This window comes from Uranotaenia lowii, chromosome 2 (assembly GCF_029784155.1).
Source record: "Uranotaenia lowii strain MFRU-FL chromosome 2, ASM2978415v1, whole genome shotgun sequence".
NCBI lineage: Eukaryota > Metazoa > Arthropoda > Insecta > Diptera > Culicidae > Uranotaenia > Uranotaenia lowii.
Genome location: NC_073692.1, coordinates 201,598,773 through 201,619,090, shown reverse-complemented (window position 1 = coordinate 201,619,090; position 20,318 = coordinate 201,598,773). Strand labels below are relative to the sequence as shown.

General features: G+C 35.7%; 1 protein-coding gene across 2 annotated transcripts in view; it reads right to left on the bottom strand.

Annotated features, from left to right (window-relative positions):
• Positions 1 to 20,318, bottom strand: part of LOC129740981 (lachesin-like) — a 343,414-nt gene that overhangs the window by 296,817 nt on the left and 26,279 nt on the right. The window contains exon 2 of one of the 2 annotated variants that reach the window (XM_055732646.1): positions 16,367 to 17,049. In XM_055732646.1, coding sequence (XP_055588621.1) covers positions 16,367 to 16,595 — 229 coding nt within the window. In that variant the 5' untranslated portion in view covers positions 16,596 to 17,049. The remainder of the gene's footprint in view (positions 1 to 16,366; positions 17,050 to 20,318) is intronic. The other variant, XM_055732647.1, reaches the window with a different exon arrangement.

The window sequence follows — 20,318 nt, the reverse complement described above, 5'->3', positions numbered from 1 at the left end:
AGGGATCTGCAGCAGAATGTCTTCCACCCCGAAATACAACACAACAAATTGATGCATTACGGAGCCGATACTCTCGAGCGCAGCAGTTGGCTGATAATTTGTGGAAAAGATGGCAGTGTGAATACTTTCCAAGTTTGAACAAACGCACTAAATGGTTTGACGACGTTCGAGAAATATCTGTTGGAGATCTGGTGTTTGTACAGGAAGAAAATAGACATGAAAGAGGAATCGTCACGGAAGTCAAAGTCGGTATGGATGGAAGAGTTCGTTCAGCAGTTGTACAGGTGAATAACAAAAAGAAGCTGAGGCCTGTCTCGAAACTGGCTGTTTTTGAAGTTGAAAATGGTAAGCCCAGCAGTGACGACCAGGCAGGTTAACTTCAGGGCTTACGGGGTGGGGTATGTTGTACGCAGTTTCGACCACTGTGCGATGACGGTCATGATGATGGTAACAATGATGGAAATGATGATGAGCAGATAAATATTGTTGTTTACAAGTATGAGGTGAGAAGGAATTAAACGATGAATGTTTACACCATTTTGTTTTGGTTTATTCTGGATTGAATAGTAGTTAGTGACGGTCAAAATTATTGCTGTGATTTGTTTAGCGATTACGGGCATTGCAATTAAGTGAAAAGTTAGAAAAGATCTCGACTTATGATCTGTAAGTAGTGAAAATAGAGAAAGAAAGTATGTGCTAATAAGAAACTTGTCTTTAGGTTGATTGCAAGTGCCGTTTAATCGAAAGGAATTGGCAGATGAATTGTATAGCAAAGAAGAATATCGGTAGCAAAGCAAATATTGAATGTTTATCTGTTTAGGTTTAGAATCCTGAAGTCCATCGATTGTGAGAGGAAATTGTTCAGCCTAGTCCTACGTGCCGTAAGTTTGTTGTTGATATTGTTTCATTGTTAATTTTAATAACAAAGTGAATTTACTAGGACCTGATAGGAATAACTTGTTAGCCATCAAGGAAGTAATCTCGAGCGCAGGAAGAAACTTTAAATGTAAGCCATGTTTGTCTTTTGTTGTTTATGAGCCTGATTGTAATTTAATTTTAGCTTTGAGTAAACCCCATCACTACAAAGACTTGTTTCCCTACCCTGTGATTTTCCGAACAACAGCACCTTTATTTTCTTTTTCAAATTTTTGAAACTAATAAAAATAGGAATGTGCTACCAGTTAACAAGTACCAGCTACCAATGTACCAGAAAATCATGCTACAGAATCGCACGAAATGAAAGCACTGTGGATTTCGATTTTTTTTATTATACTAGTCTTACTAAAAAGTTCATTTAAGTCCATCAGAAAAGAAGTAGGCGTAGGCTTAACGTTATTCAAACACACGGGAAAATTGTACTGAAAAGTTCATATAAGTCCATTTATGTCCAGTGAATCTTGAGCAAATTTGCGATTAAAAGTTTAAGTTGCATTCAGATCATTGCAAAGGTTTCATAAATTTAAAAATGACATGATACAAGAGGTTTTTAACATTCAATGTTTTCCCAAATCAATCTTCTGGATTCCATTTTCTAGCTTTTTTCATGTTTTATAATCAACATTACTGATAACATAATGGTAAAACAAAAATAACGATATTGACTTATAATTAAATATATAAAGTACAAAATAATTTTTTTTTCTAGGTGAAAGAATATTAGAGCTTATAATGACTGATTTTGGAACACTGATCCAAATATTCATTTTGTTTATTTTTTTCATTAGCACTTATCATCGTGAAATTTTTTGAAACTTTTGAAAATAGGTAAAAATTCGCAGTGTAAATTTGTGCAGCTAAGCTAAAACTGTAGAACACAAAAAAAAATTTAAATAAAGATTTTAAATCAATGATCAACTTTCTTCAAGACTACGAATAATTTTGATTTCTGACAAATAAAGCCATTGAAATTTCTTTTATGTCAATTTTTCTCAAATTTGCAAAATAAAACGGGTATTTTGACGAATTTTTAAGAAGATATAAACTAAATGGAACCTTTGATATTTTTAAAACTCTTAGTCAAATCGTTTCACAGTCTTGAACAAAGTTGCTTAATGAATTAAAATCTAAAATTTTAACTCAATGACTTTCTTTAATTATGTCAAACTTAGTTGGAATCTTATCTTTTCACGTTTTTAAAATTGTGGAATTAATTTTTTAAAGGTTTCTGAGATTCTGAGATAAAACCAAAAACATCTAGGCAAGTTTTATCTCCGAATTGAATGAAGCGTAATGAATGAATTCAAAATCAGCTTTGAGCTTGCATTGATTTAACCCAGAACTGGCCAGTTTAAAATTTCCACACGCCATATCGACAAAACTAAAGGTGACATACCACAACTTATAAATGTTTTGCATTCAGGACCCAAAAATCTTCCAAAATTAACTATCCAAACATATGTATTCAAAAATGATGTTCATCGGGAAACAAACAAAATGTTGAAAGTTAACAAGTTATGTACCATTTGAAGCGAAAAAAAGTTATCAAACTTATGAAAAATTAACGTCTTCTTTGAAGTTGCATGAATTTTAACCATACCGTAAACTAAATCTCTTACAAAAATCACAAGTCAAAAAATATGATAAAAGTAGCAAAATAATTTTATCAAATATGTTACGAATTTGTAAATTTTTTTTTCTAGATCAACATTGAACACTTGTCCAATTTTAAATACTCATCCAATCTTCCTATAGGAAGATCCGACAAATATCAGTTTGTTCATTCTGATCCTCAAAAGGGGTTCCCATTAGAATGACCATGTTCATGCAGGGTGGAAAGCACGAAAATTTCGAAAGTTTACATAACAAGTCACAGCTGATTGTTGACACATGATGGTTTATGTCATTTTTGACTATTAAGTTTGAATTTATAGCAAGGTTTTGATACTGCTTTAAAGTAGTTTTCAAAACCAATAATTTTATGGTTTTTAGAGAGGTTTAATAATTGCTTTGTAGTGCTCTACTTAACCAATAAAATTAATGGTTATAAAACCAATGCAAAATTTGAAAGGAATTCTATAAAACAGATTGTAAAGTGGTTTCAAATCTATCTTAAAGGGCATTTATATAGAGATCTTATTAAATTACAAAATTACAAAAAAATACTTTATAATTCCTTTATACAATAACCAATATTTTTATAAAACTTTTATGAGTTTAAAATGTTGCTTGGGATAGTAAACTAAGACGGCGCTCTTCTGTGGCAGGTTTTGATTCGTTCGTGAGGAAATGCTAACAGCATCGTTACTTTGGTTGCGTCAGCAAACGATTGGAAATTTTGAAGTAAATAAGGCGAATATCAGTAAGCCTACCCAAAGTTGTTGTTCAAAATACAAAGAAGCGATTTACGTGGTTTTTACGCGGTTTTCTTGCACGATTCGTTTACGCGATTTATGAAAATCAGCAGGTTTTTTAACGCGGATTCCGTAATTAACGCGGTTTCTGAGAAAAAATAATCTAGGTCCTTTTCAAAGGGAAACACTCAGAAAGGTTATGAGCTCTGAGACTCGGAAAATGAGACCGGAGACCTGAGACCTGTGACATAAGACAAGATACATGAGACATGAGTCATAAGACCTGAGACCTGAGACATGAGGCATTAAGCCAAAGATATGAGACCTTACTCATCAGACGCAGACCTGAGATATGAGACATGAGACTCAACTATGAGTCATGAGACATAAGACTTGAGTCTTGATACCTTAGAACTGAGACACTGAGATTTGAGGAGTGAAAAGTGAACAGTGAGACGTGAGGCGTGACAAATTCCAAGAATTTTGAAGTTAGAAGTTATACGTTGCACATAAGGATATATTTTTTTGGCCTTTTGGTGATTTTTTTTTGCAAAAATCTGCGTTAATGAACATATTTGAAATCTTGTGCAAAGTTGATTTTAAGTGCAAGAAAATCTGAAAAATGGCAAATTGTCAAAAAGTTTAAAAAACTACGGTTTTAACACAACTTTTCTACATTTCTTGTGGTCATGATCTTTCTTGGAAATTAAGTGAATTTTTTTTAGCATGCCGTAGCTGATCAAAGGATGTTTTTCCGAGGCTAGTTTTTTCGGATTTTTTTCTAAGACTTTGAATATTGGAAAACTGAAGATTTGTATATGAATATTGTTGGGTAAACATATTTGAGTTACATTTCGAAGCTTCTAAAAGTATAAATTTTGTGAAAATCGGATGAAAAACAAGAGAGATTGCGGTTTTAAGCGAGGAGTGTCAAATTGCCACTCAGGGTCTGAGTAGATAGTTTTTTTTTTCTGGACGTTCAGGGTGCGTCTTTGAAAAAAAGCAATGATGCAATATTAAAGATTCCAAGAATTCATTACCAGATGACCATTTTGATTACTAGATGTCGTATTATATTTGTAATTAGAGATACAACATCAAATGATACCAGTACATATCCTTGTGGTAGCTGGACTGTGTTAATTTCTTCGATGAATTTAAAAAACTGTCCTTAATGCTGAAACTACTTTTTAGAATCTCTGCCAGGTTTTAAGAGTGAGCAAAAGTTTGCGACTACTGGGCGAAGAAGTAAATTTGCTTAGCTTTGGTAAATCTGCATCCAAGACCTAAAAAGCCAAAATAAAAATACTATTTATCATTCTTTTTTTGATTGGTTTTGATCACCGCACTTTCTTGTGGTTTTCTTTGATTGATATTTTTCGGTGATTTACGACGGTAAATATAACTGCTGTTTTTTACGTTTCGGCTTACTGAATTTCAGCCATCCTCAGAAAACTATATTTAAATTGAAAAGAAATAGAATATAAATTTTACAAATTTTTTCACAAATAATTAATTTTCTAATAACCTAATTCATAAATTCAAAAAACTATTCTAGTGCACACTGTCGCGAAACTCACAACTTGTTTTGCCGCGTGTTTCCTTTACGGCCGTCGTACGATATTTGAAATCGACGTCAGATAGTTGCTCCTAGTCAGCCGTCGTCTTGGTGTGCATCCGATTGGTTCGTCGTCGGCTTGGTTTTCGGTTGGACCGTTCTCTGGAATTGAGGCGTCCCTCTCAGCTTTTTTATGAGAGCGTCGTAAATATTCGAAATTTCTATGGCGTTCCTTTGAATGTTTACTGCTCTCTCTCCTTTCAGCTTTATGTGGAGTGTTTCTGCGATTTTCCTTCTACCCTCATCGCTCACTTTTTCCAAGATCTTGACATCATCGTATTTAACACGTTCGTCGCCACGGCACCCATATTCGGGTGACGGGTGTATTTCCTGGGGGGCCCCGTCACATCAAAAAGCGTGTGACGCTCTCTTACTTGAGTTTACCGCTCAGCTTCGCAACACGTTTGAAATATGGGAGTTCTCCCTCTTTGTTTTCTCTCTCTGATAATTTCTTTGGGCCCGGCTAGTAAAACTACCAAAATGAGCGTGGCGACGAACGTGTTAAATGTGTGGTGATTTTCCACAGCGTGTTGTGTTAGGCCGGTTGTCGATGCGTTTGGTTTGAAACTACATATGTGATTTTTTATTCGTTTTTCGATCGTTTGTGAGGTTTGTCCACAGTAAACACGGCCGCATTCGCAAGGGATTGCGTATACTACTTGTGTTTGTTTCATTTTCGGTATTCCATCTTTGAGTTGTTTGGTGAAAATGCTGTTTTTTATTTTGTTGACCGGTTTTGAAGAGACGATGATGTCGTATTTTCTCAAAGTTTTGGTAACTTTTTCACTTAGGTGGGGAATATATGTCAGCGAAGCGTATCTACCCAGTTGGGTTTCCCTTTCTTCGTATTTAAGTGAGTTGTAAATTGCGCCAATACGTACACTTAAAATATTGTTAATGAAATCGTCCGGATAATTGTTGCATCGGAGGATTTCTTTGACGTTTTGAATGCTTTTCTCTCGTTTCTCTATATCGGTCAGTTTAAGTGCACGGTCGATAAGCGCAATCGCAGTGTTTTTCTTATGCGCATAAGGACTGCTAGATGAGAAATCTAGGTATCTCCCATTAAGTTGTTTGGTGAATTTTTGTTAATTTGGTTACCGTTTCTGGTGAGGGTCATGTCCAGGAATCGTATGGAATAATTTGTTTCTCTTTCGACTGTAAAATTGATGCTGTCGAAAGGTTGATTAAATTCGTTCAATATTTCATCGATTTTATTTTCTTCTGCGATGAGGAAACAGTCGTCGACGTATCTTTTATACGTTACAAGATTGATTCCTTTTGCTTTCAGTTTTGTGATTACTTCTTCTTCAAGGTGTTCGAGAAGAATAGAAATTTCGCCATAGAAATTTCGAATATTTACGACGCTCTCATAAAAAGCTGAGAGGGACGCCTCAATTCCAGAGAACGGTCCAACCGAAAACCAAGCCGACGACGAGCCAATCGGATGCACACCAAGACGACGGCTGACTAGGAGCATCAAGGGGCTGAAAGAGAAGGAAATTTCCGAACTGACATTTCAGTACCGCACTGACGTTTTGGTACCAAAATGCCATTGAAATCAAAGGTGAACTGACGTTCTGGTTCCAAAAAGTCGGTACGGTCCGTTTGTATGCGATTTGACAGTTGCTTCAGTCCTTTGAGGAGCATCTATCTGACGTCGATTTCAAATATCGTACGACGGCCGTAAAGGAAACACGCGGCAAAACAAGTTGTGAGTTTCGCGACAGTGTGCACTTGAATAGTTTTTTGAAATTTTGAATTATGTTATTAGAAAATTAATTATTTGTGAAAAAATTTGTAAAGTTTATATTCTATTTCTTTTCAATTTAAATATAGTTTTCTGAGAATGGCTGAAATTCAGTAAGCCGAAACGTAAAAAACAGCAGTTATATTTTTTTATCATTCCCGGTCGAAAACATAAACCTAACCTCAAAATTTTTAATTATATTAGTACACACGGATAAGTTTTTCAATGACTGTCCACCAACTGCATCGTTAATATAATCACAAATGGCATAAAGATCTAAAAACGACTTTAACCGGAACAAAAAAAATAAAGATCCATGTAGATACACTTTTTAAGCAAACATTTAAATTATTTGAATTATTTCTTTGTGAATTTATCAATTCAAGATGAGAATTTCTAATTAGTTTTTTCAAATAAATTTTAAAATTTATAGTAGAAGAATTGAACGTCAACAGGTCTCACGTGAGATGCCAAAAGTCAGAGATAGACTACCTTGAGACAGAAAGATTATGCGTTTTTTTCCTGACGAAATTCGGACAACTCCAGCTGTTCCAGAACCCAAAAGTTGAACCCCCAAGAAACACGTGTTCAGATCTCCAAGAAACATCATCAACATTATCGGTCAACCATCGGAATCTGCTGTATTTCCATGTAAAACACGGCCGATACAACCGATTGGGTTCTTTTTTTCCCTCTTCACTCCCTCACCGAATCAATGAATGGCCAACAGACGGGACTGTTGGCCAACTTTCGATGCCAACACCGGAGGAAAATGTCACACCATGGGACAACCGAATCGACCGGTGGCAGTTGACAGATGTTACGGTCAGTGTTCCGGGGCGTTTCATTCAGAAAGGGTTTCGGTTAATTTTCACGCAGAAACCGCAAAAAGCTGTCCGGGATGTGCGAATCGACAGAGTGAAAAACGGTAAAAATGGAAGCGTTTTTGGTGTGGACAGAAATCTGTATCGGAATCCCGAAAACTGAGAACGGAAGGGTTGAAAGGTTTTCCCTTCTTTTCTCGGTTCGGTGGAAAAGAGGGAGTCAAGTTAAGGTATGATGGTGTTGATTGAAGGGTATTTTCGGGTTTTCGGTGGACGATTGACTGATTGAGGATGGCTTGTTGTCTGTTTGGTTTTATGGTGACTGTCAAATGTTTTAGAGGAAAAAAGTCAATGGTGCTGGATTTGTGGTAATCGAATTATATCACATGCCCAAACGATTACACATAATACACAACATGATTTTTTTTTCAATTCTCTCAACAGCTGGATTCAAGGAATATGAAAATCATAGATCCTTTGAAAAAAGTTTTTTTTTTTAAATTATTATACAGTTCCTTGATTCCTTGTGGGGTGAATCTGTAAATCCGAGCTACACTTTATGGTGTCTCAAAAAAGTGGTTCTTAAATCTTCTAATTTTAAAGATTCAAGTAAGAACAAGGCTTTAATTCGTTTTATCATAAACAATCGAATGGAACATAGTTTTGCTTCTTTCCAAAAATTAAACAGAGATACGAAAGTATTATAACGAATCGGTTCAATCACCTCTAAAAATGTCCTGCTATCAACATCTTCTCATCACCCTCTGGTCAGTTATAGAACATCTCGAAGATCACTTCCGAGAAAGGGAAAGAAAAAAAAATCCTAGAACGTGTTCTGACGGAATTCTGGTTAAAATTCATTACATCACTTGAGCCCTAATGATGCTAACGGGACCCCGGGACAGAGAAAATGCGCAGACAGAACGTGATATTCCGTATTCTTTCTGTGGTTTTTCCCCGGACACTTCCGGGAGATTATTCGTCCGATGTAGGATTTTACCCCGATTCATCTCATCTGTGGTTTTCAAAAAGCGAAGATGAAACACCGTTTCGTTCCGTTCGACTCCCCTCTTCAAGTGTTTCCAACAATTGTGCGTTCTACATAGCTAAATAACACCATGGATGAGCAAAAATCTCGTTTCACGCTTTTCCAAATTTCTCCATGTGTGGTTTCCGGATGGGGGATAGGAATTCCTTCATCATTCACCTGCAGCAACGGAAACAATCGATAGAGCATTGTCGAAGATGAGTTTAAATTTGCCAGGAAAGAAAAATTTGGGCTGAAAATTGAAGAGTCTGTATAATGCTTCGAAATATTTTGTGCTGTGTTTGTGTATGTTTTTCTTTTTTGATTTTCCTGGAGTTCTTATATAATCACCTACATGATAAAATGGCACAATTTCAAAACTTTCAATCGACATCGATGAAAACTTAAGCTCTCAGTCTCAGTTCATTGTCAGCAGCGGTAGGAAGTAGAAAACGTCATGTAATTCACTTTTCTTTCCCTAGTCCAGTCACAGGTAATTGTGAATTTCAGATAGAGTGTTCACTCTGTTCACTCACAAGTAAGTTTTAATTTTTACATTTCAGGTCCGGAAAACACGGTAAGTGTAAGTTCGTGACATTTTATTAACTTTGATAATGTGATCATACGCGAAAACGTATTTTACTTACACCTAAATTTTCCTACCCATGTATATACACATACAGAACTAGACAAAATACTGTATACATCAACTCATTGAATTTGAATTCCGTGTATCTTTTGAAATATAAGGAATATCAATTAGTTAAGTTTAACAGAATGAAATATCAAAAGGTAGGGCAATTGGTAGCAAAAACATTAAAAAAAAGTAAGACTTTTTCAATTGGTCGAAGTAGGACTAAAAAAGGACGCCTGATTTGGTACCGATTTGGAAAAAACGTTCAAAATAACATTTAATTATCATAAGATCATTAATGTCATTAATAATTTCAATAGTTGATCAAATTTATTCAGTCGGATAAAAAAACACTTCTTAACGAGCTTGGTGTAAATTTCAAATCATTTGTTTTGAAATAATTTATGTTTTCGGTATTTTCATTATAATTGTTTTAATAGTTTTTTTTTTCTTCAATCTATACACAGTCCAACTTGAATAAGCGAGAGATCAAGAGGCTAAAGTGTATTTTTTCGCTAAAAGAGGTTTCTAACTTGTCCAGGTTTTGAGGGTTTTAGGCACATAATTGCCATAGTGATTCATAAAAATAAAAAACCCTAAACTAATTCTTAATTTTTGTGTATTTGAGAATAATATTCAATATTCATTCAGAATAGCGAACGATGAAGTTCAAAATTGTTCCTATCAAATTTTTTAGAAAACTATAAACAAATTTTGAAGTTAGCGTTTATTGAATAATTTTCAATTCCCTTTCGTAACACTATGGCATTTTCATTCAAAAACATTTTTTTTTAATTTCCTTAACATAGTCATTACCTAGCGATTCATCTCACTTAAAGAAATTTCTCGCATAAAAAGTTCTTACTGATTGAGATTGAACTGTATATGAAAATAATTTTTCGGCTGCCTGTTTCCCATAGACTCGGAAAGAACTGAATTAATCAATGTGTAATTTGTTTTGAAAGAGCATTTAAGGTCTTCTAGTGTAAAGTCGAATTCAGTTTCTAGAACAGTCTCAGACAATGCAGATTGATAAGAAGTTCGAAAAACAGCTACTTTTGAAAAGTCGTCAAAATTTTGCGTTTCTTGTTTTTTTTAATCTAATGATGTCAAAATATCACAAATTACGTCAACTTTACAATTCAATTTTCAAAAAATTTCTATTTTGATTGGAACAATTTTGTCAGTTGATTCTTTTAAAAGTATGGTTTTACACCACTTTTTCACAATTTTTGTTGCCATTTAAAAAAAAAACCGCATATTCCACAGACAGCTTATAACTTCAGCTTTCTCAGACACTAAGTGAATTTTAATGCAAGCACTGATTAAGTGACTGATTCTCTCGAAGCATGTTTTTTTTTCTTGTACTTTGAATAACTTTAAAATAATTGATTCTTGCTAAATATTATCTGAAAATCATATTTTATTTACGTAACAAGCTTTCAAAAACTTTTAAATATTTAAAAATCGGTTAAGAAACAAGAGAATTAAATCAGAAAAGCGTTAAAGATCTTAAGACCCCTGGCGGTATTAATAGGTAGACCTCATATGTTTTCCGAAATATTCAAACTTAATAAAAAATACTATAGTGAAAAAAATACGTGCATTTTGAAAATAAAAATTGTCGTGTAGAAAAATTTGCGAAAAACCAATTATATGAGGAGTTAATCATTTTAAGTTAAAAGAATGTCTTTTGACCCCGTTCCGGTACGTTAAGTGTTCAGGAGGTAGGGAGGCTGCAATACAGCTAATAGTATACATCAATAACTCATTGAACAAAGGTGACCAAATTTGGCATGTGATAGTTTTTGGTTACGAGAAATTAATCTTCTAATGTATGAGACCCATCGCCTCATCTTTCCAAAAAGAATATAGAAAGTCAAAAAGTTATCAAGCAAATAGAAAAAAGTATGACATGGAAGGTAATTTTGTCACATGATATCTTTTTTTGATGGTTAAAGCCCCCCCCCCCCCCCCTCTTATTTTTTTATATTTTGATTTTTTTTTCTATATCATTTTAAATAAGATTTTACATCATTCAGACGCAACCACTTTAAAATGAGTGCTGCAACTTGAGTTGATGTCTATCTCCTGGACGAAGCGGAGGGTCTCCTTGGCAAATTTGCTTTCATTAGTTCTTAAGCTTTACAACAAAATTTGTAGGATTAGTTCTGGTGGGCCTCAAATAATACCAAATTTGATTTAATTAGCCTCATGAGTTCTTGAGATATGACAAAAAATGAATAGGATCCCTCTTCATCTCCTTCCTTTTTTCCACTGAAATAGAAAAGAATTGTCTTGAATAATCATGAAAACAACCCTCCCCCAAACATATTCCCATGCCAAATTTGGGTCCATTTGTTTTATTACCCTTTTTTTCCTAAGTTGGTTTCATTTGATTGGTGTTTCAGTTACTTAAATCAAAATATTTGGAAGCTGGCCCCCACTTCTAATCCTCTCACTGAAAAACGGGAGGCGTCATAAATTGTAGTTCTATTTGCTAGATAAGTTCTCGAGTTATTTAAAAAATTGTATGAGAGACCTCCTACTCTCTTCCTATTTCTTCACTGGAATGAAGGGAGGGTACCGAATAATCAACGCAAACATTTTTGGTACCCAAATATTCTTACCTGCCAAATTTGGTTCCATTTTATTGGTTAGCTCTCGAGCTTTGCCAAAAACTGTATGGGAGCCCTTCTTAGCAATTTGTATTTCTCCATTGGAAGGAGAAAGGGGTGCTCAATCGTCTTAGAAATTATTTACGAACACAAATATCTTTCCATGTCGAATTTGGTTCCATTTACTTGATGAATGCTCAAGCTACGCAAAAAAATTGTATTGTAATGCCCCTTTCCTGTTTACTATCCTCCCTTTACAAAGAGGGAGAGGAACCAAGTCATCATAGACACATTCGTCACATCAAAATACCCTTCCATGCCACATTTGGTTCCATTTGTTCGATTAGTTTTCGACTTCTGCAAGAAAATTCTATGGAAACCCCCTAACCCCACTATCTCCACACTGGAAGAAATTTATTTATTTGTTTAAGTCTTCAAAATACTAAATTATGCACAGACTATTTACAAATTAAGGATTCTTCTTTCAAAGGTTAATTTTGACACGTTAAAATCGAAGTTGTCGCTTGTCTCGTTGAATCTCCTACAGCATGTCCAGATAGGATTGTTGATTTCGTAAAGCCTGCGGAATGGCGGGATCCGGAAGATTATTAATGTTTAGGGGATCCCCTCCCCCTTCTAGTGAGGGAGAGGGGTCTGAAACCGTAATAGGAACCTTCCCCGACCTCCAATGTCTCCACCTGTCAGGTTTCACGCGAATCTGTTCAGCAGTTTCCGAGGCTATAGGGAACAGACAGACAGACAGAAATTTATTTTTTGTTTTTATTTGCTACACCTTCTAAAAACCAATAAATTGTGTGTAAATAATTTCATTATAAATAATTTCTCGATATCTTTACAATGAGAGCTTTCACATCAAATTATTATTGGAATACAAAAAAGATTAGATTCTCTGAAATGGTTTTTTCAAACTTGATCTGAAATTGTTTTTTTAAGAATGGTTTTAAATTTGATATTAAGAACCCGTTTTAATTTTCCTTTCTCCTCTGCAATGTGCCGAGGGTTCACGAACTGCCATAACAACATTTTTCAGAACCACATAACATTACATTTCTCATATATTTGCTTGATGAGTTTTCGAGCTCTACATACCTCTGTTCTTCCCGTTTCTCATCTGGAAGAAGGAGAGGTCTCAAATCTTACAAAAACCTCTCTTGTAAAAATTGATTTTTGCTGTAATATCAAAAAGAAGAAATACTATTTTGTATCGGAAACTGATAACAATTATCTTTATTCTCGTCAAGTCATATAATCAAGTAAGATTACAGAAGTGATGGATATGTCTGATTATCCATCCGTTATAGTGGCAACACTTTTTTACGATTTCCTAACTGTTCACCTGGCATCTATTCCAGTGAACACTACAAATTCACTCTTCGTCGATTCTTACACACAATAGCGAATTGACGTTCTCTCTCTCTTGCGCCTCTCTGATATTGTTTACAATTGCCACGCGGTTCGTCAGTATACATTAATCGCCTCGGAGTACAAGGTTTTGAAAATGATTTTGCGGCTTCCACCTTGGCATAGCACCGAAGACCTTCATCGGATTGCGGGCATTGAATTGATCGAAGGATGGCCATCAAAATCATCTCCAACTTCAGAAGCAAATCGATGCTGTCTTCCATCGCAGAGATTCGTTCTGTTTACAATTAAGTTAGTTTTTAGGATATAGTTTAGACTTAAGTTTATATGTAAATATTTTTTTTTATACAGGATATTCTCCTATAAATCAAATAATTTATTGCTCTAGCAAATTTAAATAAAATAAACAATGTTTGATATTTACTTAATTAAGGAGTTGAACTGATCATAATTGATCTGAACACTTAATATACTGTAATAATATAACTTGAATGTAATGATTAAAAGGCTAATAAAGACTTAACTAACTAAATAAAACTATGCAATAAAACCTCCCCAATTCCTTGCTCTGCATTGTATGGAATCTCTCCTTTAAAGATAAAAAAACATTTTTTGTATTCGAATACTTTTTTTTTCAAATTTGGCTCCTTTTCTTGGATAAGTTCTCAATTTATTCAAAAAAATGTGCGGAACACCATTTCCCCTCTCTTATCCTTCACTGGTAGGTGAAAAAGGTTTTTTTTTATTACCATAGAACCGTTTCTTCCTTCTGTACAGTTTGGTCAAACTTATTTGATGAGCTATTGATTTTATCAAAATAAACGTATGACATCTTTTTCTCTTTCCTATACCGTGAAGAGAACCAAATCATCTTAGAAATATTTCTTGTGTTTAAAAACTGTTCACGAATAGTTACCATCTGCTAGATAAGCAATCGAGTTATAAAAAAAATATGGAAGCTCTCCTTCTCTCTTCCTATCGAATTAGAAGAAGCAATAAACAAAAAAATATTTTTTTTCAAATTACATCTGCTGTTTTTATAAATATCTCTAGAATGATTAAAAATATTGTCTAAAAACCTTCCTCCCCCTTCCCCTCTTCCCGTTGGAGAGAAAAATAAAAAATCATTTATTGTACTCGAAGAACATTTGGTAAATAAATTTGATATTTTTGTTCGATTAGTTCTCGAGTAATGCAAAAAATTCTCCCCCTTTTTTATTCATCCAGTGAAAGGACAAATGGTTCTCAAACTTGACTGATTGAACTTTCCTGTGTGATATTTAGATTCATTTGCATGATAAGTTATTAAAAATTGCATTAAGTTGTATGGAAGTCTTCTTCCTTTGTTTCTGCCCAATCGGAGAGGGTGGAGTCCCGAATAGTCATAGAGACATTTCTGGTACCCAAATAACTACCCATGTCAAATTCGGTTCCATTTACTTGATGAAGTCTCGAATTTTGCAAAAAAATGTATGGGAGCCCCCCTCTCCGCTTCCTTTTTTCCATTGGATGGAGGAAGGCGTACCAAACCACTTAAGGAACATTTTTCGTAATTGAATACACTCCCATGTCAAATTTGGTTTCATTTGCATGATTGGATCTGGAGCTAAAGGGTGTCCACGATGAAATTGCCACACTATGCTATTGCTCTAACTTTTTAACCGTTTGGTATAATTTAATGAAAATTGCATGATTTACATTTTGCAAGTTTTGAAGTCCTGTGATCAAAACTCGCGGAGATGGAGTCGAAAGAACAGCTCGTACGTGATAAAATCTTGGGCATTCATCACGAGAAGAAGTATCTCTCGCATCGTTTCATCGCTAAAACGTTGGAAATCACGAATTCCACGGTGTTGCGAGTGATCAAGCGATTCGAAGAACGATTGACCACCAATCGGAAGCCCAAAACATCACACCGTAAAGTTGGGGCCTTAAACCAAAACCCGAACTCGTCCGTTCCGGATGTGGCTGAAAAGCTACGCCTAAGCCGAAGTTTTGTCCGGAAGGCCAAAACTAAGGCTGGACTTCAAGGTAAAAAAGGCCCCTAATCGCGACGAGAAGCAGAACAAGTCCGTCAAAACTCGTGCCAGGAAGTTGTAGCTCAACATGCTAACGAAAGTTGAATGCTACATCATGGACGACAAAATATATGTGAAGGCCGACTTCAAACAGATCTCCGGCAACCTGGTTTTCATGGCCAAGAATAAGTTCAGCGTACCGGAGCATGTTCGCACTCAGAAGATGTCCAAATTTGCTAATAATTTCCTGATGCACGTGCGAGAAGCGGAGTGACCTTTCGTGACCCAGGACACGATGCACGGGTAGGTGTACATGAAAGATTGCCTTCAGAAGCGGCTGCTTCCTCTCCTGAAGGCCCACAACGTCCCAACAATCTTCTGGCGGATTTGGCCTCATGCCACTACTCCAAGGACGTGCTGAAGTGGTATGCGGACAATAAGGTCAATTTCGTGCCGAAAATGTTCAACCCTCCCAACACTCTGGAGCTCCGCCCCATCGAGAAGTACTGGGTGATTATGAAGCAGAACTTTCTCAACGACCTAAGATAGTGAAGACAGTCGAGGAACTGAAGAAAGTATGGGTTTACATTCAGAAAAGGTTGATTCACAGGTTGTGCAGAATCGTATGGTCGGGGTTAAGGCCAAGGTGCGGGCATTTGCGTATATAGGCATATTGCGAATAAATTTTGTGTGTGGAAATTTCATCGTGGACACCCTTTACATATCTAAGTGCGCAGAATCATCAAATTTGTAACCTCAATTAATTAAAAAATATAATTTACAGCTTCAAGCTGATTACCAACAAAAATTTGGTGATTTGCTAAAAAGAGGTCCAAAAGTTACAAATATATTCCTTAGAAAAATCATGACTTAAACCAAAGCGTGGAATATACGAGTATTCTTTGATCTACATGGCTCAAGTTTAGGTATTTTTACGTGGATAAAAATGGAAGCGATGATTCTGACAATTTGTTCGTTCAGATCCCATCTCTTTTGTTATTTAGGATTCTGTGTTCAGTTAGAGTACTTGTTTAATAATGAATATTGGAAACACTGTTGGCTTTTTAATTTGACTTTCTTATTATTCGAATAAAAAAATATTCTAACGACGCATTCAAGTGCAGTTTAAAGAGACGTGCATAACTTCAGCATATTTGTTAACGGAAGTCAACAGAGAAAATATTAAAGCGCCAACAAAACTCACCATTAGTAGCAGGTGCTGTTCCCGGTTTGCCGCCATTGTTGCCCAGATTCCCGCCATTATTGGTATTGGTGTTGGCATTAACCACCGGGACTGAACTCATCCTTGCCGACAGTAGCAGGACCAACAGGAACCTCATCGTCGTCCCTACTTTGTGGGGGTGGTGAGCCCAATATTTGCACTGCACAATCCACTTCCTCCTATCTGAATCCGGTTGAGTTCGGTTCATCATCAGCTGTTCCGTCTCAAGCAACAACGTCAGGGGTTGTACACCACATTGCAAAGATCGATTTTTTTTGTTGCCGGCTTTTATGTTGGTTGAACAGTTTATTTTAAGGAATCTTCAAAGAGCTCTTTAATTAGGCTCTTTCTTCTTCCAGACGATTCTTACACTGACACACTTCCGGGGGCACAGATTTCCACTTATTTACTCCCTTAGCGTTGGAGGTAGCAATGTTGATTTTCCACCTCTACATCCCCTATGTATTTACTCACATTAAAACCTTTCAAGCGCAGACAAAGGTTTGTTTTTCTTCCTTTCTCTCAATGGAAAACACTACTGGAGCACTTCCTCGAAATTTTCCCTAAAAATCCGATTTCAGACCAAAACCTTTCGTCGGCGTCTATAAAAAGCACATGGTTCACTTAAAGTTTCAAAAAACGTTGCGTATACTTTGTTGTCACAGCTTTGGGGAATAGTAAAGATCGGAAAATTGGTATGTAACACATAAAGACTAGCATTTTCAAGCACCGGAAACAAGCAAAAGCTCTTCAACCAAATTTTCAACTTCCTCATCCCCGGAACTCAAATAAGTAGCAGAACATTCGAGTGTCTAGCCAACCAACCGGGGCACACAGAAATTAACCTATAATTAAGAAGTTCAAGAGTCTCTTCACTTTTGCCTATGAATCGACGAGTGGCTGCTCTACGAAAATGAAATGTTCTTCTACTTTGGCTTTCGAGAGCTTTTGCCAATGGTGGTGTTGGCTGCCGGAGGATGCTCGCATTTTCGGAGTCGAGTCGGCTGAGTTGTTTTGTTGCCATCAATTAAAATTTCATTAAATCACTCACTTACGACAGACGAAATGGATTGATGATGCATCTGCAAATCCGGTTTCCGAATTGGAAGGGCAATTTGGAGGGTTTCTCAGATTGAACGCGAATACCCTACCACGTCAAATTTTGTTAAGTTTTGTAAAAAATTGTAAAGAAGCCTCCTTCTCCTTTTCGAAACTCCTAAAGATTAAAAAAAAAAACATTTATCCTAATACCCTTCCATGCCAAATTTACTCGATTTGATTTTCAGTTAACAACCAATGAAGCCCCCCTCACCCTTTCTTATTTTCTACTGGAAGAGAGAGGAGTTTCAAATAACCAAAAAAACATTTCTCGTGCCCAAATACTCTCTCATGCCTAGTTTGGTTACATTTGTTCGATTAGTTTTCAAGTTATGCAGAAAATTTAATGCGGGCCCACCTCCCTTCTTCCTATTTCCTCGCAGGAATGATTCAGGTGATCTAAATATCCATTGAAAAATGTTAGGGTCTGGTACAATTTGCTTTATCAGTTTTTGAGTTGTGTAAATCCTTTCATAAGTCAAGAACATGGAGTTATGCTTGCTAAAGCTTTGATTACCGTACTTAGATTACTGGTAAACATTTGTTGTTTAACCAATATAAACCTGTAGTTTTGTGAGTTAGTAATCGATTGAAAATTTGTTACGAGTAAAATCCGATGCATCTTAACTTCAAGATCAGTGAGAAAAATATTTTAAGGATTTGTGGTTGTAAACCAAAGTTTAAAAAAAATTAAAAGGTTCAAAATAATAATGTAAAAAATGAGTTGGTAGTTAGTAATCCTGCGACATTAAATGAATAAGTGTAAAAAAACGATCAACTTTGAGTAACCTGATGTGTTATGCTTCAACGTTGATAAATAAAATAGAGAAACGACAACAGGTTGATGCAGTCTACATCGATTTCACAAAAGCGTTCGGTAGAGTTCCACATGAACTGTTAGTAGAGAAATTGAAGAAGATGGGTCTTCCTACTTGGCTCACAAAATGGATAAGATCGTACTTAGCGAATAGAACAGCTTACGTTAAAATAGGCACCGTTGTGTCCGAAACTTTTCAGATATCCTCAGGTGTGCCACAAGGAAGTCATCTTGGCCCCTTATTGTTCGTTCTCTTTATAAACGACTTATGCTCTCTTATACACTCATCGAAACTGCTATACGCTGACGACCTGAAAATATTCAGAACGATAACATGTCCGTTAGACTGTTATGTTCTTCAAAAAGATATCGACACTTTGTTGAAATGGTGCAACACAAACGGAATGCAAGCAAATGCAGGGAAATGCAATACTGTGTCATTTACTAGAGCACGAAATCCAATCTTATTCGACTATAGAATGAATCAAACTACGCTTCAACGGAAGAGCGAGATAAAGGATTTCGGAGTCGTTTTTGACTGTAAGCTGAAGTTCACAACGCACATTGGAGCGATCACAGCAAAGGCGTTCGCTACTCTAGGATTGATACGTCGTAATACGAAAGATTTTACGAATATCTACTGTTTGAAAACGCTGTTCAATTCTCTTGTCCGGACCGTGTTAGAATACTGTGTTCAAGTCTGGGCCCCCTACCATGATGTCCATGCTAATCGCATCGAGCGAGTCCAGAAAAGCTTTTTACGTTACGCACTTCGAACGCTACGTTGGAACGATCCTGTCAACTTACCGCCATACGAGCAGCGGTGCAGGCTCATTGGACTGCCGACACTCGCTAAAAGGAGAATTCTTCTACAACGTTTGTTCATTTATGATCTTCTGATGAGCAACATAGATAGCAGGGAGTTGCTCGAGAAACTACAGATCAGTGCGCCGTCTAGAACATTACGTCATTATTATTTCCTAAGACTCCCAACTCATCGTACACAATATGGCCTTAATAACCCTCTGGAAAATTCATGTCGCCATTTTAATAATGTTTACCACCTTTTCGACTTTAATTTAAGCAAGTGTTCATTTAGATTAAGGATTAGTTAATAAGTACACATCTGTGCGACATAGTCGAAGGTGAAATAATAAATAAATAAATAAATAAGATCTGTTACTTAAATTTTGATCAAAATCTCTGAAATGTTGGCAAGCTTGGCTACAGCATCAAACTTAATGCTTAGATTGTTTTCGAAGACTTAAGTATTTTTTTTAATATAAACATTATATTTCTCAAAAATAAACTAATTCGATTGAAAACAGGTTGATTAAAAGTAATAAGCCTGTGAGTTAAGCAATTATTACCAAATATGAAATAGGTATTTGTAATTTACATTAAAATTTAACAATCCTTATTGCTGACTATAATTTGAAAATGCTGTCAAACTTTTAATTTTCAATTGTAAGCTCCTAGTGTAGAAATTTTGAATTAAAACTTTAGGGGAATATAATGAAGGTCACATTTTTAGTTTTAATTTTTAATTTTTACATAAAATTTAGCGATACAATAATTTATTGAAGTATCATTTTGGAAGTTTGAACAATGCATTTTTCTAAGACAGCTTAAGAATTATTTGAGTTACCTTATTTGAAAAAGCGTGAAACGAATCACGTTGATTATAAAAAAAAAGAGTTTATCTAATAACTACCTACTATTTTAGAATTATACTTTGCTTTTCCACTCAAATACAGCTCAACTTTCATATTTAAGTGATTGAAAAAGAAAGAGCGATGGAAAATTAAATAGTTAATCACGAAATTCGAATCTTTTCATTTACTGCAGCGCCCCTAATTGTCACATCGCGAATCTATTGACAGTGTTTTGATTCGGATGATTTGTTTACTTAGTGGTGAAAATTTTATCAAGATTGAAGCAGTTAGTCAAAAGTTACCGACGATCGAACACGAAAGGCGAGAGAAAATTCTGCACACTCACGTAGAGAAACCGACGTGG